This window comes from Parus major, chromosome 15 (genome assembly GCF_001522545.3).
Source record: "Parus major isolate Abel chromosome 15, Parus_major1.1, whole genome shotgun sequence".
In the NCBI taxonomy this organism is placed as follows: Eukaryota; Metazoa; Chordata; class Aves; order Passeriformes; family Paridae; genus Parus; species Parus major.
Genome location: NC_031784.1, coordinates 3,918,652 through 3,942,772, shown reverse-complemented (window position 1 = coordinate 3,942,772; position 24,121 = coordinate 3,918,652). Strand labels below are relative to the sequence as shown.

Below are 24,121 nucleotides of genomic sequence, written 5' to 3'. Positions count from 1 at the left end.
CATTTCCCGGCTCTGATGAGCGCTTCCCTGCAGTTATCCCGCTTTTTGTCGTTGTTAATTTTTTATTTAACCTCCCAGACTACAAAACAGCCATCAGCGCTCGGCGCTTCCCTGCGAAGCCTTTGCAGTCACAGACAGCCCTGGGAGCTTTCATCACGTTTGCAGCAGACAGCCTGCGAGCAGGGATTCGGGATACAGCCACATTCCCAGTCTCTCGCTCCAGAGCATCGTGCTGGATCACTGAGCAGTTTTTTCCCAGCCTCTCCATGTGCTTGGGGACCTTCTGGGAGGCAGGATAGGAGCTGGACTCTTCTTAGTTTTATTTTTTCCCCCTTTTTTAAATTTTTTTATTTTTTTGCTATCCCTTGAGACTGGGACAGAAATAATTTTTCCATATGTAAAAGCAAGATGCTGTGTGGAAGCTCCTCTTCTGCTTCTTCTCCATCTTCTCTGAGGGATAAAGTCTGGGATGATGGGAAAAGCCCTTCCCAGATGTGAGGGCTCCATAGGTTCTATCCCTAGTCCAAGGTTGTGCCTGTGTCTTCTCCCAGGTGCTGGAATTTTCCACACCAATTCCCTTTCCCTCTCTTCTAACTCCAGAATTCTTGAAAATCATTTTTCTCAATAAATGCTACAGACACACCAAGTTAATTTGAGTTATTAACTTGTTTCCATTACTCCTTTCTGTCTAGGAAACTAATTTTTTTAGGGTGATTTTGGAGTTAGAAGAAAGAACTGGAAGCTAGGGAACATGTGGAACCACTTCACAGGAACACCGGATTTTGAGAGCTTGCATTTTTATTTACATCTTCTGGACCCTGTCTGACTTGAAAGTAAACAAGTTCAATCCAAGACTAGATTTATCCTTGAAAATATGTGGAGACTTGTCTAAAAACTGCTTTTGGGATTAGGAACTTCCTTTACTGCAGTCAGGGAACACATTTACAGTGGGGGAAATTAATGCTTAACTGGCAGATTCTGTAAAAGCCCCCTGGAAATGCAGTTGGGTTGGATTGGGTGCAAAATAACCTGAAATTTGAATTAATAAAAGAAGGGAAAGGCAAAGCTGGCTGAGAATTTGGCAGGTTTTAAGGTGGAGGTGTCCCAGGCCAGCCTGGATGGGGCTTGGAAGAACCTGGGATGGTGGAAGGTGTCCCTGCCCATGGCAGGAGGTGGAATGGGATGAGCTTTGAGGTCTTTGGTGCCAAGAGGACGGTGCCAGACTCTTTCCAGCGGTGCCCAGCAACAGGATGAGGAGCAATGGCCATAAATTAAACAATGGGGAATTCCACCTAACATAAGGAAAACCTCTTCCCACAGAGGGTGGCCAAGCACTGGAACAGCTGCCCAGGGAAGGCGTGGAGTCTCCCTGTCTGGAGACATCCCAAACCCACCTGGAGGCATTCCTGTGTCACCTGGGGTGACCCTACTGTGGACTGGGTGATCTCCAGAGATCCCTTCCCACCACAGCCATTCTGGGGTTCTGCCCCTTCCAACCCAAACCATTCCACGATTCTACGAATCTGAGCGAATCTGCATTCCCGCATTGCCGAAAGCGCGGCCGTGGAGCTGATGAGATGAACCAGTGTTGATCCAGGAATCTCCTGGACATTCAGGACATCCTTTCCCTGGAACTGACCCTCTCCTTTTGCATCCATGTGCAGACACGATGAGGCGGGTGGTACGACAGAGCAAATTCCGGCACGTCTTCGGCCAGGCGGTGAAGAACGACCAGTGCTACGACGACATCCGCGTGTCGCGCGTCACCTGGGACAGCTCCTTCTGCGCCGTCAACCCCCGCTTCGTGGCCATCATCGTGGATGCCAGCGGTGGGGGAGCCTTCCTGGTGCTGCCTCTGCACAAGGTAAGTGCTGCTGGAATATTTCTTGAGTTACCCGCTCGGCTGTGCTGTCATCCCGGCGTTTCTTTGGGAATGATGAAGGCTTGGAAGCGGCGGCTGTGGTGACAACGGCTGCTCAGCGGTGCCATGTATGAATGTGTTTAATGTCTGTAATCAGCCTGATGCTTCCTGTACATTAAACACAACAAACAAGCTGTTTGCTTGATTCATCTGAGCTGATTCTGGCAGTACTTTCCACGTAGAATGGTATTTTAGAAGCCTCTTTATGATCAAGTCAGGTTTTTCTACTGTCAGGGATTCAGCTTTTTTTTTTTGTCACTTTGCTCAGGAGCCATCTGAATTCAACTTCTCCTTGGAAAGCTAAACTAGGAACCACCTGAATTCAGCTGCTCCTTGCAGAATTCATTCAGGAATGCACCTGAGCCCAACTGCTCCTTGCAGCCCCACATTGGAGGGATGCAAAGGAATGAGCTGGTTCCAAGAAGAGCATTCCTGTTGCCCCTGGTCTTGCATGGAAAAGTCATATCCATCTTCTGGAGGAGATTCTTTTCAGCTCTTTCTGATACTTAACCAGCAAATTCTTGTGATCAAAAGTCTTTTTTTGCAGTCTCTTCCTTTCTCTGTGACCCTCAAACTCCTCTCTTAAGCCTGTGGTTAAGTTGTCCTCAGTCTGTCATCAGCCCTGAGCTGCTTTCCCAGCTCCACTTCCAGATCTGCCCTGTGGAATACAGAATTAGTGCCCAGGGTTCAGCACAACTTCCCACCCAGCCAGGGCAGAGCAGGGGCAGCGACATCTCCATCGTGTTAAGCAAAGCCAAACCCCAACTTCCCAAAATAGCTCCGTTTGCTGCTGTGATGAGCAGCCCTTCCCTGCTTAGGGCTCATCCTCGGGCCACGTGTCCCCCTCCTCCTGCCTGGACCACGCGTGGTGGCACAGCCCTGGATTAGGAACTCCTGGTTCAGCTGCATCACCGATGGCAGGGGATGTGCATCCCTCTTTTCCTCTCTTATATCCCAATGTTTGGAGCACAGATCTGATGAGGGAGATTGGGGATCAGCCTGGGGAAAAGGAGGCTCAGGGCCAGACCTGGTTCTCCACAACTCCCTGACAGGAGGGGGTCAGGCTCTGATCCCAGGGAACAAGAGACAGACCTAGAGGGAATGGCCTGTGCAAAGGGAGGTTTGGATTGGGTATTGTGGAAAATTTCTATATAGAAAAGATTGTCAGGCATTGGAACAGGCTGCCCTGAGCAGTGATGGAGTCCCCATCCCTGCAGGGATTTAATTTGTGGATGTGGTACTTGGGGACATGATGGCCTTGGCAGTGCTGGGGGAACAGTTGGACTCAATGGTCTCAGAGGGCTTTTCCAACAGTAACGATTCCATGATTCTGTGTTTTCTCAGTCCCTGGCAGAAATTCCTGCTAATTCTGTGTGCCCTTTTGCATTTTTTAGTGCCATCTTTGGTGTTATTTTCACATCCATTCTGTTCTTCCTCCCACTCTCTATTTATCACTGCCTTGGTGCCCTCAGCTCCATTCCTGCCTTCCACAACCATTTAATATCCACATCTGAGGAGGTTCCATGGGAAGCTGGAGGAGCTGTGTCCCTCGCCCTCAGCCTGACACGTTCTTTTGCAATGCAGTGCTTTGCTGGCTCTGCTGTAACCAGTTCCTGTGCTCTGCATTTATTTTTATAGCCTGGGCTGATGAAATTGTTCCTCCAGTTCCTTCAACACCCTAAATAACATTTGGATTTCTCTTTGAACCCGTTTAGCACAGATACTTATTAAGCTCCCCACAGCAAAATCCTTGTTGTTATATTCAAGGGGGGGAAAAAAAAAAAAAAAAAGGCAATTTTCAGCCATTGGTTTGGGCTGATTTTAAAACTGAGCCATAAAAATACACTTGCTGCATTTCTGCAGGGGAAATGTCCCATAATGACATCGTGGCTGCTCAAACCCAGCGCTTTGCGGCTCACTGGGAATTACCTGGGATGTGGCTGACCCTTGGTGCGGGGCGAGCACAGAAAACGGGTGATTTTACTCCATGTAATGTGCTTTTTCTTGCCAATTTTCACTGATATTACAGGGTTTTGTTATGACCGGGATTTACCGCTGCCGGGCTGGCGCCTCCCGGCGCCGGGCGGGAGGTCTGGGGGTGTTTTTGGGGTGGGATGAGCCCCCCGGGACCCCTCACCCCGCTCCCGTGTGCTCGGAACGGGCGGGGGGAGCAGCCAGCGGAGGGGGGGGGGCTCAAGCCCCGCCCCTCTCCCCGCAAGCCCCGCCCCTCCGCGCGCGCGCACCCGCGCCCGCCGCAGCGGCACTGCGGCGGCCGCGGCTTTTTACCTTATATGGTCATGGCAGCGCTCGCGGCCGCCGCGCTGATTGGCGGGGGCGGGGGCGCGGCGCGGCAAGTGCGCGGGAATTAACCCGTGTGCGCGGGAATTAACCCGTGTGCGCGGGAATTAACCCGTGTGCGCGGGAATCCATTAACCCGTCTGTGTACCCACATCCCCGCCGCGTCCCCAGCCCACCACGTGCTGCTGAGGGTCTTCCCGCCCCGCTCCCTCCCCCCCGCCAAATGGGAGACCCAGCGGCTGCATCCCCTTTCCATCCCCGCAGCTCCCGGAGTAGCCGCAGCCAGTGCAGCCCAGCCGGCTTTGCTGGCTGTGGAAATGCTTTGTCTGAACTTCCTGTTTTCTTGCACGCACATGTGCAGGGGCTTTGCCAGGAACTCGCCATTCCCATGCTCCGGCAGGAGCCGCTGAGCATCAGACAATCTAATTCCCACAGGTTGCTTGGTCTGGAGGGCTGGCCTCTGTTGGAATGAGCCACATAGTTTGGAAAAGCTGTAATTCCTCTCGGTCAGGGTTGTGTAGGTGATAAGAGCCAGGGTAATCAGCATTAACTCTGCTCACCAGGGAGGGAACTAGAAACTTCCTGTCTTGTTCTGAGCTGTGGTTGCAGAGTTGGTTCTCTCTGAGGTTTATCCCAGGGAAAGCTCTGGGTACACAGGGAAGGTACCAGATAAAAATTCTCTGGGCTTCCTGATATGGTGGGCAGAATGACTTGGAAACCCCTGGATTCAGGGAGAGGTTCTGGTGTTGGATCTGTGCTCCAGCAGCACTGGAGAAAAATTTCTTTTTCCCCCCTCCTCAAAAATGCTTTGTGGTTTTTATCTGCACAGAAAAACCTGCTGCAAATGTTCTTTTTTGTTTGAGTTCATGCAGAAAGATCCGTTCAGCCACGAGTTGTCTTACGTAAGGCCTTTACCAGAGGTTTATTCAGTCCCCTTTGGATATAGCTTTTATTAGATTTTTCCATTTTCCTGATCCCTTCCTGCACCCCCTTCACACCAGCAACATTCCTGCAGGATCTGGGATCAGATGGTGCCCTGAGAGGCAATTAGCATGTGGGTGGGGGCGTGCACACCTCGGGAATGATCTTCTCCAAGGAATATGTTGTTCTGCAAGTGACAGGCCTTGGTGTTCATCCATGGCATAGGAGAATTGTTAAGCAGATCTTTCGAATTCCTATTCCTTCAGGAAAGATTTGGGGGAAAGAAAATCATCCTTTTCTGAAGTGTGTGTAAAATAAAATCAGAAGGTTTTTGCTGTGATGGGTTTATTGAGCCTTTCCAGCGATTTTAGGGGGAGTGTGATGGATTTTGTCCTTTTATTGCACCTTGGATTTTTCTCTGTAAAAATAAGTTTATATTTATCACTGTCAGCTTGATTCCAATGGATCATCAGGTTCTAATGTAGTAGGGAAGAGAGGGCAGCAGAGGGGCTAATGGATCTCATTCCTCCAGGGAAAAAAGCAGCAAATTCCATCCCCTGTCTTACAGTCAGAGGTTTGTACAAGTATCTCTGCCATTTTAAGGCTTTGTCCAGTAATGAAAATGGAAGTTGTACTTGGTGGAGCCCTGGATTCCCAGCTCATGGGAGTGATCCCTGTGGATCCCTGTCTCCTTGCCCAGAGCTCTGCTCTCTCAGGGTGGATGCTCATCCTCTGAACAGCAGCAGGGTTTCACCACTTCATCCAGAGCCCTCAGCTTCTGGGATACCAAGTGGCTTTCCTGCAGTTGGTAAGGAGCAGGGGGATGAGCTGCTTTGGAAATCATATATTAGAGAGGGGTTAAAAACGGTGACTCTGTGTCTTTTTAATTGTAATGTCATTTCTGGGCCACATGTCCATGGAACTGCTGGAGCTGTGCTGCACTCCCAGCTCCAGGTGATGGGATTTTGCAGGTTGGGTTGGCTGTAAGGACACTGTTTGTGTTGGGTTATTTTTTTTCCTTTTTAAAGCCAGCCAGTGTGTCCATTCTGTGGCAGCCTGGGGTGGAATCACAGAACCATGGGAATCCCTAAGGTTGGAAAAGACCTCAGGTTCATCAAGTCCAACCTTTGACCAAGTACCCCCATTCCCACTAAACCACATCACAAAATGCCCCAGCTGCTTGTGTTTTAACACTTCCAGGGATGGTGACTCCCCCATTTCCCTGGGGAGTCTCTTCCATGCTTCACCACCCTTCCAGTGAAGAAATTTTCCCCAATATCCAATGTCACAGCCCTGCAGCTGCCAAGGTGACAATGAGAACGGGATTCTTGGAGAGCACAGTGGTCTCTTTTTGCCTGACTTTCCAATGGATCCTTTGGGAATAACACTTCCAAATCTTCCAGATTAGTTCTGGATGCCTGGATTGGGCTGTGGGGTGACTGATGGCTGTTGGGGGCAGCTTCCATTTCAGCCCAGATTTCTCCCAGGTGCCTCCTCCAGGCCCAGCTGCTGCAGCCAGAGATGGAGGGTCAATGCTCAGAAATTCAACTTCCCTGGATGAAACTTAGGAGTTCTTTTCTCCAGAAAGAAATCCAGAGAGAAAATCCAGAATTTAAAGAAAAGAGGAGTATTTTCTCTAGCAGAGAAAAGGTGCAGTTGGTTGGGGTTTCAAACTTTGCTGTTGTGACCTGATTTCCTTCCTCAAACTTGTGCAGAGTGAGGGGGGAGCTGCTTTGGATTGTGCAACTCGATGCCACTTCCCTAATTTAAATGGAGATTTCAAGGAGCACAGCCATGGGCTGGGGAAGCAGCTGTTCTCCCTGATATTTTTACCATAATCCATGAGCTGTTTCCTGCCACCAAATGCCCTTTTCTGGCAGAGAAACGATCACAAGACACTCAAATTAATTCATAAAACTCCCACTTTTAGGAATAGTTTTCTTGTGTTTCTTATCCATCCCTTTTGGATTTAATCATATTTTTTTCTTCTTATCTGTCACTTTTTTTCTGGAATACATGAAATACATTGAAATTTAACTTTAATAATTAAAATTAATAAGGGAAATTCGCCCCTTGCTGAAACACCTGAATATTGAGTGTGTGTTCAGTCAGCGCCAACTTTATTAAAAATCCTCAAATTCACCTTTTTGACCAGCATTTTATAAAATACAACTCCAGATTTCAAAAGTTCTCAGGGATGTGTCGAACCGCAGGCCTGGTGGATTATGAGAAGGATTGAACTTTTTGAAGTTAATTTTAAGCTGTGAGTATCAGCACTTGAGATTTATTTTAAATCCTCTCCTAATTATAAGATTACATTTTACAAAAAAATAAATAAATCCCCAAACCTGGGAGCATTAGAGCAGCGTGGAAACACACCCAGCTGGCAACCTACATTGCCAAACCTCGTGGTGTTCTGGTGGTGTTGGGAAGGAATTGTGTTGAAAACTATGGGATTTGGTGATTTTGCAGCTTGGTGGGTTTTTATAAACCTACTGCAGCTTTCCTGGGATTTCTCTTTTTGGCAAATCCACTAAAATACTGATTTTTCAAGCTTTTCTGAGCACGCTACAATGCTGGGAATTGGGGTTCCCTGCTCCAGGGGGAGGAATGCTGCCGGGAGGAGGAAATCTGGTGGATGGAATTCGCAAAAGTGATGCTGAGAGGTGATAAAATAACAGCCCTGAGCTCAGAGCTGCCCATTCCTCACCCTGAGGGCTCAGCCCTGGGGTGGTGCTGCGGGTGGCTGTCCTGGGCTGTCCCCACAGAGCCTTGGGAGGGTCTCTGGTGAAGGTGTTGGTGACGAGGGGCGGATGCGGCGCCTTCGGAAGCTCTCGGGACGTGCTCAGGAAAACACCGTGGTTTCCTCTGCTCTGCAGAGACCGTTTGGTGCCTCTGACCACAAGGCAGGAGCTTCTCTCAAAGGGCTGGGGCTCCTGCTCACCCCACTGGGGCCTCCAGCAGCACCTTTATGTCCTTATTTAGTCTCATTTTGGTGTTTGATGCTCGTTTTTGTACATCCTCAGAGGTGGCTGAGGAAGGGCTGGACGTGACACTCAGGGCTCTGGGCTGGGTGACAAAGTTGGATGATCTTGGGGATCTTTCCAAACTGATTCTGGGATTATTCCTGGAGCCTGGTGAGCAGCAGAGTCTCTCCTCTCCTGCCCAAGTGAAGATAGTGATGCCCCTGGGCTCTTCATCTCCCTGGGATTGCTTTGTGGGACATCTCTTGCTCTGCTTTGTCCTCTCCTCCTTGGTTTGATAATTCTTGGTGGATTAAAAAGCTTGAGGTTGCACCCTCTCCCACACTGCTGCTAAATAACATTTCCTTTCCCCGTCCTGCCTGTGTGTTCCTGTTGGAATCAGGGTTTGGTGTCACTCTCCAGGCACAGGTGGGGACAGGGGGATGTTTGTAGGCGATGCACAGGGAATTCTGCCCCTCTGCCCTGCTCAGGTGAGACCCCACCTGCAGAGCTGCCTCCAGCTCTGGGGTCCCAGAGGAATCCCAGGAAGGTTGTGGAACTGTTGGAGAAAGCCCAGAGGAAGCCACTGAGATGCTCTGAGGGCTGGAGCCAGGCTGGGAGAGCTGGGGGGGTTCACCTGGAGAAGAGAAAGCTCCAGGGAGACTTCAGAGCCCCTTCCAGGGCCTGAAGGGGCTCCAGGAGAGCTGGAGAGGGACTGGGGACAAAGGATGGAGTGACAGGACGTGGGGGAATGGCTTTAAGACAAAAGAGGGTAGATTTAGGTGGGATACTGGGAGGAAATTCCTGACTGTGAGGGAGGTGAGGCCCTGGCACAGGGTGCCCAGAGCAGCTGTGGCTGCCCCTCCATCCCTGGAAGTGTCCAGGACCAGGTTGGATGGGGCTTGGAGCCACCTGGGACAGTGAAAGGTGTCCCTGCCTATGGCAGGGGGTGGAACTGGATGATCTTTGAGGTCCTTCCAACCCAACCAATTCCATAATTCTGGAATCTCTGTTCCTTATGGAAGTGCAGGATCCTGGTTTAAGAGCCAAGCTCCATCACAGGTGGTGGGAAGCAGCTCCTGGGTGTCACTGCTGTCACAGGCTCCTGGCTGCTCCTGCTCAGGCTGTGCAGGTTCATCATGATCAAAACTGAAAGATGAAGTTCAGGATTTAATTTGCTCAAATTAAATTTTTTTTTTTGCCTCCCCACAGTAATAAACGACTGCAAAAGCCCAAAAAAGAACTGACAAGTGCTTGTGCAGCCTGGGAATAGTTACCTCCTCCTGGAGGATCCCACTGATTCCTGCCAGGGAGCCAGATCAGGCAGTCCCTGACATTTTACATCATTATTCCTATTTCTCCTTTTTGGTTCAGGCCTGTATTTGTCTGTGGCCTGTCATGTGCCTTCTGCAGTTTGTGTGCTCTGCATGGTTCTCCTTTTAATTGGGTAAATTAAAATGGATGAATTCTACATGGCAGTTGGGTGTATTAATTTTTAAAATCCTATTTCACATTATGGCATCCAAGAGGGATTACACAGGCTTTAATTTTTGAATGGCAGGTTTATGGCTTTTCATCCACAACTCTTCCCCTTTTAATAATTCCAAAAGCAGCTGAATCACTGAGACTTCAGTTTTTTTCTCTTTTGAAGGCTAAATTTGGGCATTTAGGAGCTAGTGGGATCTTTTGGGATCAATATCTTGTTTTGCTGTTCGTGGAGGGCTCCAGGTCAGTCATCCTCAAAAGCCAATGTCCAGCATTATTCTGGTTATCAGCCTTGAATAGGAGCAGCCTCCCACATGGAGCAGGGTGGGAGGCATAAATTAAGGAATGTCACCTCCAAGGTTGGGGAATGTTTCCATCCAATGGCACAAGTGAAATTCCAACCATTTCTTCTGCGTGTTTAAACACAAAAGAAGATGACCCCATCCCAGACCTCTCCCTGCTGTGTCTCTTCTCCCATCACTCATCATGAAAAGGTCATTCCCTGGAAACAAAACCCCATGGAGCAGGACCAGGGGTGTGGCTGTGGAAGTGGAGGAGTCTCCTCCTCACCCTGCTGCTACTGCTATGCACCTTCAGTATTGTAAATATTGCTTCCCTTGTGTGCAAGGCTGGGCCAAGAGGGAGAAGGATGATGAGAGTGATTTTCCTTTTCCCTCTTCTTTGTGGGATCAGCTGTTGGGGGAGAGCAGGACCAGGTGCTTCAGGATCTTCAGGGGCTTCTCAGCAAAGTGTAGATCCAGGGGCAGAATTGGTGCCTCAGCATCAGCTGGGTTGGCACCACTGGATTTGTCCCAGTTCAGGTTGCAGTGGCTCATTGGCTCTGTTTTTTGGAAATGTTTTCCCTGTAGGGAGCTTGGCACTGGTGGCCCCGGTCCTCTGGCCATGGAAAGGCAGGTGTGGATCAGGTGTGACTGTCACAGTCCACGTTGGCAACATTTATTCCTCAGAACAATATTCTCCTCTGCACAACTGCGTCCTAAAATCTTCCCATTCAAGCAAAATCCTTCTGTTTTAAGAAACCAGGGAGACCTGGTAAATTCAGTGACCAGCAATGCCCTCCAATGACATTTTTAGCTTGGTTGTCTTCAGCTGTCACAGTTGGGAAGATGAAACCAGAGCTTTGCTCTTCCCAGTAAAGTTGGGCTGGACAAAGGGGTGATGTGGCAGCAGGTGCTGAGATGTGGGATCACTGCTGTGCTGCATCTCTGAACCCTTTCCTTGCTCTGTGGGGAGTTTCCAGCTCGTTGATGCTGGAGAAGAGCTGCTGCTCTGTTTCCTCTACTGATCCACGAGCTCAAATCCCATGGAACTGTGGAGGGTTGGGAAGCAACTTCCTTCGGGATATCACAGCTCTCTTTCTTCTTCTTCCCTCCAGACAGGCAGGATTGACAAGTCCTACCCCACGGTGTGTGGGCACACGGGGCCGGTGCTGGACATCGATTGGTGTCCCCACAATGACCAGGTCATCGCCAGCGGCTCCGAGGACTGCACTGTCATGGTGAGTGTCCCTTGTGGGGGTGGGCTTTGCTCCCTGCTGGAACTCCTGCTCCAAAGGACACTGCAATTCCTGGAGGTGTCTCCAGGAACCTCCTGTTCTGAGGTGAGGTGAGGGCAGAGCTGTCGTGGAAGAGTTTGGGTTGGAAAGGACTTAAAGCTGATCCCATTCCAACCCCTGCCATGGGCAGGGACACCTTCCACTATCCCAGGTTGCTCCAAGTCCTGTCCAGCCTGGCCTTGGACACTTCCAGGGATGGCCAACCTGTGCCAGGGCCTCACCACTCTCACAGGAGAGAATTTCATCCATTTTTCCTTCCCCTGGGCATTTGTTTGATGTTTGGGAAGAGGAATGAGAGTGCAGGTCTGTGGTGAGGTGTTCTGATTTGTCAAGTTTTGAGAAGACAGGTGGTTCTTTACCTCAAATATCCCAATGGATGCAGAGGTGTGTGTTGGGACGAGGGATTGCAAGGGTATGAGCCCAGCAGGTTCCAGGATTCCTTCTACCCTTGATTTGAGGGAGTCGCTTGAAGTTTCCCCTGTACCACCAAATCTTGAGCAGGTATCAAAAAGTCCTTTTTAAATAAGTAAATAAAAATTTAAATAGCAAACTGTGCACCTGTCAGCCTTGGATTGAGACCTGCTCTAACTCAGTGATAGCCCAGCCGGGCTCGCTCCGTGACGGATGTGGAATCCCGTGTATGCAAACACAGCAGAATAAGTGAAAGAAAACCCTTGGAAGATGAAATAATGCCAAATAACTCCAGGGATCTTTGGCCATATTTAGTAATGCTGTAGGCTGAATGTTATATTGAAATCTTATTATAGATCATGTCAGATAAATTCCTTTGCTTCTGTTCATCGTTAAAATGTTTGGGAGGGGATTCATCCCAAGAGGCTTTTCCTGGGACAGCTCTTGCCTGTGATCACTCAGTCTTGGAAGCTGAAGCATGTTAACAAAACGGGCTATATTTAATATTAAACAAAACAACAACTTCTGTGTTTGCAACGCTCACTACTGGGCTGGAACTGAGCTTTGGAAGGATGTGGGAATGTTTCTCCAGCCGGGATGTGCACTGGGAATGTTTCTGAAACGTGAGCGTCAGTGAGGGCCCAGAGCTGCCTCCTTGGAGGCAAAAGACATCTGTAATCCAAGTGCAATGAGAAATATGTTGGGAGGCTCCAGAGGGACTGAATTGTGGGGAAAAACTGACAGAGTTCAGTAACAAGTTGTCCAAATGGTGGGAGGGTGTGTTAGCTGGAGGTTTGGAATGGGAAACGATGGATCCCAAGTCATTCAGGACAGTTGGGAGCTGCACTGGTGTGTAAAGAACACCCCTGGCTTGGACTTTTGGGAATGAGCTAATGAGCTTTCCCAATTTTTAATTTGCTTTTCTGGCCTGGCATGGATAGTTCAGTGTCCTGTTTTCCTTGACAAAGGGTCTGGGTCCTGCTTCCTGAGCAGCCTGAACGGAATAAGCCCAGGGAGCTTTAAGGACACGTGGCTGTTCATGGGCCCCGAGCTCTGCCCGGGGGGAGACAAGGAAAAGTGACAGGAGGAGGATTCTGTGGCAATTCCAGCTGCTGGAGAAAAGATCTTGTTCTTAAAGACCATCTGTGTCCTGGCACTCAGGGATTTAGGATCTCACCCTCTGCCACAAGAGATCTCAGCTACGTCAGCCAGACGTGCATTGAGGGGGAAAGCGTGGATTTGGGTTGGTGTGAGGGAGAGAATGTGGATTTGAGATTGTACTCAGGGAGAGAGCATGAATTTGGGATGGTGTTGAGGGAGAGAACGTGGATTTGAGGTGCAGAGCGCTGTCTCCAGGTGGAGAGGGCTGATTCCTGCAGCCATAACTCTGCAGCCCCCGTGTGGCACAAGGAGGCTTCACTTGGCCCTATCCAAAACCCAGAAACCTTTTCCTCTAAAGAAATTCCCAGATTTTTACACCACCTGCACACAAACCTTGAAGAGGTTTGGTGTTAGGAATATCATTGGAGAGGGGACTGGGAAAGAGGAGAGGACCTAACATCCCTTTCCGAAGGCTTCCTTTAGAGCCCTTGCAAATGCCTTCTGTGGCCTCTTCCCTTGGAAGAATTGTTTCCTTGTGCCAGCAAATGAGGAAATACTTAAATATTCCTCCTTGATGTTGTGCTGAATGGCTCTGATGTACTGCAGGCTTTTTTTTGTTCAGCTGGAAAATGTTTTAGTGGATAAAGATTTGTAGATGGTATCGAGGCCCTCCCTCAGATATGGAAAATTTCCTTCATCAGGAGGTGGATTTTAAGGAATTTGTGTGGAAAGGCCAGAGGAGAGCTCATGTGATGGAGCAAATTCCTTTAAAAATCAAAGAGAGCCCTTGCAGTGACCTGAGCCACCAACCAGGACAGGGAGAATGAGAAGGTCTGACCCTGCAAAAAAGATGCACCAAGAGCCTCTTCCCACAGGGATATGGAAGCAGAGCCATGGATAAATCAAATTCAGTTACTTCCTTACTTAAAGTGATAAAAATTGATGTATATGATGTAGGCAGTAATGCTTTTTATAGACATAGATTTAATCTTCTTTTCAACTAATGCAGAGCCAGAGGAGGCCGTTTTTGCTTTGGGGGTGAAAGAAAAGTTTGCTTTGTTTTCTTTCTCGCGTGCTGTTTGTGCAAAACCTTCCCCTCCTGCCCTTCCTGCAGCCCCAAAGCTCTCCCTCAGCTGTGCCACAGCTCCACTTCCTCCTGTACAAACAAACAGCTTTGATAACATCAACCCCCCCAAAAAACACCCAGACACCCACGGCAGGGAGAGCTGACAAACACTTCCCAAAGCCCAGGCAATCCTGCAGCATTTTAAGGTTTCCTTGGAGTCATCCTGAGTCCTCTCCCTCAGCAGGGTAAGTCCTGCTTCCAAAATTCTGTAATTTCCCTGTGAACCTGATCTGATCCCAGGCTGAGGCCAGACCCCCACCCTGTGCAGGAACGAGGGGCTGGGCCAGTTGGGACCATGCCCTGACCTTTCACACGTGTTTCTTTATTATTTTTGGGACTATCAGGCAGGATTATTTGGGTCAGTAGTCTGAAATCTGCCCAGGATTACGCTGCTCTGCAGCTGCTCCCAGCTACCAGGGCTTTTTCACCTGACAGAAAATTCCATCTGTCCTCCAGAGGCTTTTTTGAAAAAAAATCCCCTTTTCACTGGGATTTTGCCTCCCTTCCCTTTCCCACCCCCTGCCCTTGTTGTCTTATGTTTAAATTTGGTTCTGGAATTTTCTAGCTCCTTTGCACTCGCTCAGAGGGATCTCAGGATCCTTCCTGGCTGAGGTGGTGCAGAACAGAACTGAGTCTTCCCCCTTGGCAGGGTGAGTCCTGCATCTGAAGTTCTGTAATTTCCCTGTGAGCCTGGTTTGATCCTGTCCCTGCAGTCCCAACAATCCCACCCTGACAGCCTTGTCCAAAGGCTCCTGGAGCTCTGGCAGCCTTGGGGCTGTGACCATTTTCACCTCTTGCAGAGGAATCCTCTCCTGGGGAGGTGTTCCCATTGTGGTCATTCCTCCTGGGATGCTGAGGGCACTGGGATCTGTGTCCATGAAGAACTGAATCAGTTTTGGGTTATTTAGTTATTTAGAGGTGAGCTGGTACCCACTGAGAATCTCTGCTGGGTTTTTTTCAGTGCCACTCATTCCTTTGAGAAGGGAAAAACTGGGATTAGTGCAGAAATCCACGTGTCCATCTCAGTCTGTCTGGCTTCCTAAAGCATCCCACAGCTTGTTGGGCATCGTGGGCAGGGTCTGGCAAGCCCTGTTCTCCCAACTCCAGGAAAAGCAAACAATGGGAGGCAAAGCAAACGTGCTCTAATGCTGCCACCTACCTACAGCAGCTCCAACTGCTCCCCGAGGAGCTCTCCCTGGAATTCCATGTCGTTTTTTAATACACTCTATGTAGGTCAGATCCAATTCCAAGATGATTGTCCAGTGCTGAATTTCAGGAATAGTTTTGGTGGGACTGATCCTGCCCTGGGGCTTTGGGGGTGATGGGTTTTCCTGTCCCATCTCTGGTTGCTGCCAGCTGTAAAAGTTGCCTCCCTCCTGCTGGAATTCCAGTGCTCTGGCATCCTTGGGGGGCTGTTCCTCCTCCTGGTGGCCCTTCCCTGAGGAAGTTTGCAACAGATGGGTTGTGTAACCAGGCAAGAAGTGAACGGGCAGGGTTTGATTTGGGCTGCTCTGGCTGCTTCCAGGACCAAGCTGCTCTTCCCTGGTTAAATGGGATCTGGAAGGATCCTGAATCTAATGGGAAAAATTGCTGGTGTTATAAAGAAATGAAAAGCAGGCAGTGGTAGAGCTGCAGCATCATCCCTCTGAAGGACCAGCACAGTTTGGAAAGACAGGAGCTCGTTCCCATGGAATTGGAGCTGCAGGGGAGATCTTTCAGACTCCTTGGCGAACAGGAGTGGGGTGGGTCTGTGGACATGGAAATAAAGGAGTTCCAACACGATGAGCTGAGGGTTTGTGCTGGCACACAAGTGAGGATGTTCCTCATGGATCAGCCAAGGGTTTATTGACAGCTGGGAATGATTCCCTCCCCAATTCCCTTCCTGTTTACACGGAGCAGTGACAGCTCCGCTGGCTGCGGGACGCGGGAAGCAGCCAAGCCATGCTCTGCTCAGAGGGGCTTCCCTTGGCTGAGCAGCTTTTGTCTCCTTTCCCTTCCAGGTGTGGCAGATTCCCGAGAACGGGCTCACCCTGTCCCTGACAGAGCCCGTGGTAGTGCTAGAAGGCCATTCCAAGAGAGTGGGCATCGTGGCCTGGCACCCGACGGCGCGGAACGTGCTGCTCAGCGCAGGTACGGAGCATGGGGAACAGCCACCTCTCCCTGCTTTCCTTCCTCTCCAGCTTCTCCTCCTCCCCTCTCCCGTCTGCTCAGATCCCTGTGACTCACAAGACCCGTGGCAGTAGCTGGGAACACTGGGACACGTGGCTCACAGCTCTCTCTGTATCTCAGCCTGTTTTATCTTCGCTTTCCAGGGATAAGCACCAAGGAATTGTCTGGAATTGGAGAGTGAAAGTTGTTCCAGACTTTATTTGATCTGCAGTAACAATTTACATCTGCATTCCCCACATCCCTGTCCTCATATACTTTTAGAACAGGCCCAAGTGTTTCTCCTTTCCCTTGATCCCTGCAAAGTATCCCAGAGGCCAGCTGTTCCTCCCACAAGCTCTCATGGTCCAAGTTGTCTCCTTGGCCAGTACAGTCCATGGAATGAGATTCTTTTGACCACTGAAAAATCAGTCACATCATTATGGGAATAAATTGGAGAATTCATTATCCATTGGCACTATCTGAGACTTCCATGGATTGGGTCCCAAGGAAGGAAGTGAGTCCTTTCAGCTGGATTGTTGGATGAGCTGGGTGTTTTCCATTGATAAAAATCCCTCCTGGGCCCCCAGCCTGGATTTTGGTTTCCCAAAACAACCTTTGGAGCTGCAGGGGGTTTATCCCTTGTTCCCCACCTCTGGCTTTGCCCCTGTGCTGTGACTTGAGCTGTTATTTCCCATTTTAGGCTGTGATAATGCCATCATCATCTGGAATGTGGGAACAGGAGAAGCCCTCATCAACCTGGATGACATGCACGTGGATATGATCTACAACGTGAGCTGGAATCGCAACGGCAGCCTCATCTGCACAGCTTCCAAAGACAAAAAAGTCCGAGTTATCGACCCCAGGAAACAAGAAATTGTTGCTGTAAGATTGCTTAATCGTTTAAAGAAACAACTGGATTCACTCCAGCAGGGAATGAGCAAGAAAATATGGAAGAAAGAACCTTCTTGCTCAGTTTACACAGCACGTTCAGTCGCTTTCTTCAGAAATTACAGGAAGAATAGAGGGGTTGGAGGATTTGTCTGGGTTTATTGGGATTAGTGTTTGAACTGGGATTTTAGGGCTCAGTTTTAAACCTGCAGGAGTGTAATTCCACATCTAATCCTTCTGTATAATTACAGTTCCAGAGTTGTGCATGCAAAGCAGAGCTTTAGTTGTAGTTTGCAAAGAGGTTTTCCTTCAGCCTTGCAAGAGGCCAGTTGAAGTTGGAATGGGCCAGGAATATCCCCTTCTCCCGTGGTTCCATGACTGGGCTCTTCCTCAAGCAGCAGGGAAGGAGAGTTGGATGTTGCTCCTTGGATCTCTTCCTGCATGGAGGAGTGCCATGTCCAGAGAGGAGCCAGCACTCCAAGGGTTTTTCTGTTCCCTGCTAATCCTGACCTGCTCCTCTCTTCCAGGAGAAAGAGAAAACCCACGAGGGAGCCCGGCCCATGCGAGCCATTTTCCTGGCCGACGGCAACATCTTCACCACCGGCTTCAGCCGCATGAGCGAGCGGCAGCTGGCCCTGTGGAACCCGGTATGATCCCAAACTGCTCCTCACATCCATGGAGTTACCAACCCCCCCTGCAGCCATGGAATCATGGAATGGGTTGGGTTGGATGGAACATAAAAGCCAATCCCATTCCAAACCCCTGCCATGGGCAAGGACACCTTCCACTGCCTCAGGTTGCTCCAAGTCCCAGTGTCCAGCCTGGCCTTGGACACTTCCAGGGGTCCAGGGACAGCCGTGGCTGCTCTGGCCCTGTGCCAGGGCCTCCCCACCCTCACAGGGAAGGATTCCTTCCTAAATTCATGGTTTATATATTTGAGGTTATTCCCTCTCCATCCGCTTCCTGCTCCCGGGGTTTTGGCTGTGGTCACTCAGTGAAGGAACTGAGCAGGAGCAGCGATCAGCTGGGAGCTGCAGGTTGGAAGTGCCTGGGAAGATGCACAGGGAGCAGAGGGGCTGTGGGAAGGTCACTTCTCTCTGTGCATTGTGCAGAGCAGGACAGCAGCAATCCCAGGAGAGTTCCCAGCGGAAGGGACCACCTGGATTGTGTCCAGGTGGCTTTTGAGTGTCTCCAGGGAAGGAGGCTCCATCCCATCATCCATCACACATCCCATCCCGCTGACACTCACTCACGGTGTCACATATTTCCCTTGACTTGGTGAATTTTCCTGGCTCCTGTTTTTATTTAATTTAGTGATAAAAATTCCCTTGGGGAATGAATCAGCTCGTGAACATTCCCAGCATTTGTTGTAACACACGGATCCTTCTGGGTGGTGCAGACACCACTGGGAGCTCATTTGCTACAGAGTGTTAATAATTTAGACTTTCCTTCTGGGAAGCTTTTCCAGTCTTTATTAACATCCCTGGCATTTTTATTTCCAGAAAAACATGGAGGAGCCAATAGCCCTTCACGAGATGGACACCAGCAACGGGGTCCTGCTGCCCTTCTACGACCCAGACACCAACATCATTTACCTGTGTGGGAAGGTAAGGAGAGGCTGTGGAGACACCTGGAGGGAGTGGTGCTGTGAAATGTTCCCCAAAAAAATCAGTGCTGCAGTGAATGTGGGGCTGCAGAGAGGCCAGGCTGCTCTGGAACGTGTTTGGTCCTCACTCTGCAGAACCTGGGAAGGACCTGGATGTTTCTTTGAGGTGGGTTAGGTAAAGCTGCTCCTAATGCAACAAGTCCCACACAGATGCCAAAACATTTCTTGCTGGTGTTGTCCTGGATGATTTTACACTGGTGTGGGAGGAAGGTACACTTGGGGTGTTGTCCTCCTTGTCCTTGGAGATGCTGGAGCGTGTGGTGACTCTTTCTGTAATTTTGTGGGGTTAAACAATAGAAAACTGGATTTAGGTGCTCCTTTCTAAAAGCAATTTGGAGGAATTTGGAAGCCAAGATGAGCAAGGAATTACAAAGGAAGATCTATACATGTTCATGAATCCCATCTTTGTAGCAGCAGATGAGGAATATTTGGTTTCTATCTGCCACCCCTGCTGCAGTTTCAGAGAGGACAGTGTGGTGGAATTGCTTGGAATTAAGGATAAACTGGTTTATAGCCTTTCTGCCTGATTGTGGCAGGAGGTTTTTCCACAAGAGGTGAGGAAAGGGCCACTCCCAGCCTGGAAGCAGGAGCTCAATCCCTGGCCCACAGTGTTTGGAACAGGATTTAGAGGCATTGTTCAGTTGATGGACTCAGATTGTGAAGGGATCAGCCTTGCTTCCACAACAGCAGTGAGCTGTCCATGGCAGCATTCCTGGAAGGAAAGGCTGTTGGGAGCAGCAGTGTGTGGGCACAGGGAACACAGGTCCTGCAGCCTCTGGAGGGTCTCCTGGGGTTCCTTGCAGGGTGACAGCAGCATCCGCTACTTCGAGATCACGGATGAGTCCCCGTACGTTCACTACCTCAACACCTTCAGCAGCAAAGAGCCGCAGAGGGGCATGGGGTTCATGCCAAAGAGGGGCCTCGACGTCAACAAGTGTGAGATTGCCAGGTGAGGAGAGCTCATCCCAGGGCTGGGAGCAGGCTGGGAGCTGGGGCTGGGAATTTCAGCAGGGGTTAAAGCAGCAGAGCAGTGAGCACTGGGCAGCCGTGGTGCAGAAAACCCGGGAAGGGCAGGAAACATCTCAGGATGTCGCTGCAGTGGCTCCAGGAGGGAACATCACGGCTCGTTGGGAGCGTGAGCCATCTCTTCTCCCAGGAAACAAGTGATAGGACAAGGGGAAACATCCTCGGATATTAGGAGCAATTTCTTCATGGAAAGGGTGGTCAGGCTTTGGAAGGGGCTGCCTGACACCCTGACCACAGGGCAGGGGTGGAGTCCCCATCCTGTGTGCATGTGGCACTTGGGGACATGGTTTTTGGGGGGAATGATTGACTCGATGGTCTCAGGGATTTCTGTGCTTCCTTGGGGTTGCTCCTTTCCCATCTCCTCCATCTCCCTGATCCTCACTCCCTGTCCCACCTCTCCTTTTCCCCGGCAGGTTCTTCAAGCTCCACGAGAGGAAGTGTGAGCCCATCATCATGACGGTTCCACGCAAGGTGAGCTCTGCCCCGGGGCCAGGCTCTGGAGCCAGCTCCTGCCTCCCAAAGCTCCTGACTGATCCGTGTCTCCTGCCTTGCAGTCCGACCTCTTCCAGGACGATCTGTACCCGGACACAGCCGGCCCCGAAGCAGCTCTGGAAGCAGAGGAGTGGTTTGAGGGGAAGAATGCTGATCCTCTCCTCATCTCCTTGAAGCATGGGTACATTCCAGGCAAAAACAGGGATCTCAAGGTGGTCAAGAAGAACATACTGGACAACAAACCCGCCGGGAACAAGAAGAGTGATCTCATAAATGCTCCAAAGAAAGCAGCGGATGCCTCAAACCCCGTGAGTAAAGTCCAGAGATTTTGGGGGTGATGGGCTCTGGTGGGACCAGTGACAGAACCTGAGGGAATGGCTGGAGCTGTGTCAGGGGAGATTCAGGATGGATATCAGGGAAAGATCCTTCCCCCAGAAGGTGCTGGGCACTGCCCCCAAGGCTGCCAGAGCTCCAGGAGCATTTGGACAGCGCTCTCAGGCGCAGGGTGGGATTTTTGGAGTGTCCTGGGCAAGGCCAGGAGTTCCTTGGATCATCCCTGTGGGTTCCTTCCAACTTGGGATATCCCATGGTTCTGTGATTCTAATACTTGTGTAGATATGGAAGATTGGAATTGTTTTTTTCTAAATCACAGAACCATTAAGGTTGGAAAAGACTTTCAAGATCCCAGATTCCACCCCTAACCCAGCACCAGCACTCACCACTAATCCCTGTCCTTTGGGGACACAGAGGGAAGTGTTGCCTGAAGAGCAGGGACTGGTCCTGGGTGGGTTCATCCCAACTGCTCCGGAGTCTGTCACACCCTCACCCTCCAGCAGTCCCACTGGGAGGAGCCCTTTCCTTGGAAAACCCCAGAGCTCTCCTCACTCATCCTTTCCTCTCTTCCAGCAAAACGACGCCAAATTGGACGAGATTTTGAAGGAGCTGAAATCCATCAAGGACACGATCTCCAACCAGGACGAGCGCATCTCCAAGCTGGAGCAGCAGATGGCCAAGATCGCGGACTGACGGGGCCACCAGCCCAGGCACACCCCAGCTCCCAGTTCAGCCAGCAGCAGCCTGCAGCATTCCAGTACGAGCTTTCCTGTTCTCCTAAATCCACGTCAACGAGAGCCGATGATTTCAAGCCGAGCTTTTTAGTGAAAGATTTCTTTTCGTTTCCCGATGTTCCGATGAATTTCTGTGACTGTGTCAAAAACAAGGCAAAAACGAGAAGTGCTACTTTTACAGGTTTATTTTTGGGTTTTTTTCCAGATGTTATTATGAATCCTTGAAAAACGAATCCATTCTTGACTTCTGATGTCATGCCCAAATATCTTTTTTCTAGATTTAGGGACCAATGCCACATTGTTCTTAACTTTTTTTTTTTTTTTTTTTTTTAGAGTTGCCAAAAAAATAGAAAAAAAAATTGCTTTTATTTTTCTTATTTGCCACTTTTGCAGTATTTGTGTTTCCATTCCAAGGGACAGGGGGTGTGGGGGGTGTTTACACTGTGCAGAGAACAAAGCTGAAGCTATTTTGTATAAATCCTCCATTTGGAACAATCAGGTGGGTTCCCTTCCTTTCTCTTCCCTGTGGAATCCCCTTGGACATGGGATCAGCTGCCTTTCCTGCTCCACAACATGTCCCCAACCCCCTTGGCTGACAGAAAAATACAAATATATCATTCTGAACGAGGGGATTTATTTCCTACTGAAGTTTTAAGCCAGTACCATGTTCCCATTTTCCCTACAATCCCAGGGTTTTGATTCCATGACCAAACTCACGCATTTTACTTGCTAGTTTTTTATTTCCATTTCGAGGCAGAAGTGACTTCCATGCAGGAATGTTTTTATCCATGGAGTTCCAGGTAAGCTGTGGGATGCCAGCAGTCATTGCTGCAAATCCTTTTTCCTGCCCCCCAACACTCCTGAGCTCATGGATTTTAAGGAGCTTTTGGAATCCATCAGCCCCTCACACCAGTGCTGATGATAGGAATTTTCTGTGCTTCCAAAGCAGCATTCACAGCAGAAAGGTGATTTTTCCATGATAATTCTCCACAAACAAAATGCCTCCATTGTTACTTTTTTATCATTTGTTTTCTCCTGTCCATCATTCCCATTCCTGCCTCCCACCCTGCCATGCTGGGAAGCTTTGCAGGAAAGGATTTGTTCCCGGATCAGATGAGCGACCTCCAACCCCAAACCCCTCCTCTGCTCTCCCAGCCCTTCAGAGCAGAAGGGACTGGGAGGGTGGACTTGATCCCAGTTTGGAGAACTGGTTTCTCACACAGCTCCTTTGGGATCCTGCAGGGAGAGGCCCCGTGTGTGCTCCAGGCTGGCCAGGGAGCTCCTCCTGGAATTCCATGGAAGCTCAGCTGGGCAAAGCTCTGCTCGGGCGGGGTCTCCCCTGTGAAGGAGCTGTCAGGGATGGGGCAGGCTGGATCCCTGCTCCCAGGCTGTGTCCTTGTGCTGGGAATGGGATCCAGGACACCCTGGAAAGCTGTGCCAAGCAGGATTGGTGCTGCCATCCCTGCAGTGCCAGGGAGTGCTGATAACCCATCCTGAATCCCAAGGTGGGAGAGACCATCGGGTGTCCGAGAGCTCTGGATCCCTGTCCCAGCTGGACTCTGTCCCTGTGGCAGCTCCGTGTGCTCCCACCTGGAGCATCCTGGTGGACACAAGTCCCTTCATCCAGGCTGAAGTGATTGATTTTTTTATTATTATTATTATTATTATTTTCCATTAGTTTAGCTAGGAATTCTCCGATTTTCCATTTTTCCCAGTGTTTGCATGTTCAGAACTTCCAGGTTAAGGATTCCCTGTTGTGGAGGGATGCGTGTGTGGAGGCAGAATCGGCCGGGGGACGTAGCTGGAGAGGACGGGATGGAGGAGACAGAGGGTGTGGTGGGATTGCAGAGCAGGAAAGCTTCAGAAAAGTGGGATTTCTGTGTTTTAGGGACAAGTGGCATCCCCTGCCCTGTGCCCGTGGATCCACAATCCGGCTGCTCCGCGTTCTTTGGCTGTTTGGTGACGTTTCTGTATTGCAGTAAATGCCTGAGATGTGTATTTTTATGGATTTTTTTTTTTTTTTTTCCTTTTGGAACCCAAACCCGACGGTCGTTCTCCCCACAGTGGTGATTTCTGTGTCGATTTGTACGTGTGACTTCAGGGTTGTGTGCTCGGGGACCTCGGGTTTGTTCCTAACATTGGAGGGAAATCAGTTTTGGGAGCCGCTGGATTGAGGTGCCCGGGGGTGGGGGTGTGGGAGATTTTAGTTCCTAGCCTGTATTTTATTTAAATGAACTGATGCCTCGCCAGGCTCAACCGGAGTCAGTGCCTGAAGCTTTTTGTAGCCGTGATATCCCGGGAGAGAACCAGCCCAGTCCGGAAAGACGCGCTCTTATAGAGCGGCCAGAGTATCTGTCCAAATATTTGCTTCCATTTTCAAAAGATAAAAGTCATTGATTATAAACTGCCTCTGCTTGGCTTTTCCTTTGGCTCTCGGCATTCCAGGTCTGATAGATAACCGGGATGTGGAATGATGGGCACCTGAGTGGGGGCTGTGGCTGAGGGGGTCCTTGGGGACCTTCTGCTCTTGTCCCAGGAGAGCCAGGGCCCGTTCCTGAGGTCACACGTGGAATCCTCCCTGGTGATCCCCAGTGATGAGCCCGAGAGCTTGGCTGGATGTGGGATGTGATGGCAGAGATGGGATGGGGGGTGATGTGTTCCCAGGAAGGAACCAGCCCTGCTTGGGAACTTCCCTGGATCTGGGTGGGGAGGGGCTCATTCTGCTCTTCCCCAGGTGAAATTTGTTTCCAGGAAGTCGGTAAGGACACAGAGCCTGGGCTGCAGACAGCATCACTTACCCCGCCCAGGTCTGAGCTCTCTCAGGGCTGCGGCTTTTCAGGGGATGTTGCACAACCACCTCCGGAACACCCCGAGCCCGGCAGCACCCCAAAGCCGGACAGGGATGCTCAATGCCCCCTGGTCACCATGGATCCATCCCAGGTCTGCTCATCCCACAGGCCTGAGCCCCACTTTTTCCCTCTTCCAGCCCCCTGGGCAGGTGTTTCGGAGCAGGGTTGAGCTGGGTTTCCGAG

The 24,121-nt window shown here is 50.2% G+C and overlaps 1 protein-coding gene and 1 long non-coding RNA gene across 3 annotated transcripts in view; one reads left to right on the top strand and one right to left on the bottom strand.

Annotated features, from left to right (window-relative positions):
• CORO1C (coronin 1C) overlaps window positions 1-23,493 on the top strand; it is a 39,250-nt gene extending 15,757 nt beyond the window's left edge. For both annotated transcript variants that reach the window (XM_015643544.1, XM_015643547.3), the window contains exons 2-11: window positions 1,665-1,864; window positions 10,985-11,107; window positions 15,803-15,932; window positions 16,651-16,832; window positions 17,366-17,485; window positions 18,341-18,445; window positions 19,308-19,453; window positions 19,944-20,001; window positions 20,085-20,330; window positions 20,929-23,493. In XM_015643544.1, the coding sequence (XP_015499030.1) occupies window positions 1,670-1,864; window positions 10,985-11,107; window positions 15,803-15,932; window positions 16,651-16,832; window positions 17,366-17,485; window positions 18,341-18,445; window positions 19,308-19,453; window positions 19,944-20,001; window positions 20,085-20,330; window positions 20,929-21,048 (1,425 nt within the window). In that variant the 5' untranslated portion in view covers window positions 1,665-1,669 and the 3' untranslated portion in view covers window positions 21,049-23,493. The remainder of the gene's footprint in view (window positions 1-1,664; window positions 1,865-10,984; window positions 11,108-15,802; window positions 15,933-16,650; window positions 16,833-17,365; window positions 17,486-18,340; window positions 18,446-19,307; window positions 19,454-19,943; window positions 20,002-20,084; window positions 20,331-20,928) is intronic.
• Window positions 13,641-15,808, bottom strand: LOC117245199. The gene is made up of 2 exons (XR_004499584.1): window positions 14,962-15,808; window positions 13,641-14,775 (listed from the first exon to the last, which is right to left on the bottom strand). It is a non-coding gene; the product is annotated as an uncharacterized LOC117245199 (long non-coding RNA).
• Window positions 23,494-24,121: the final 628 nt, after the last annotated feature.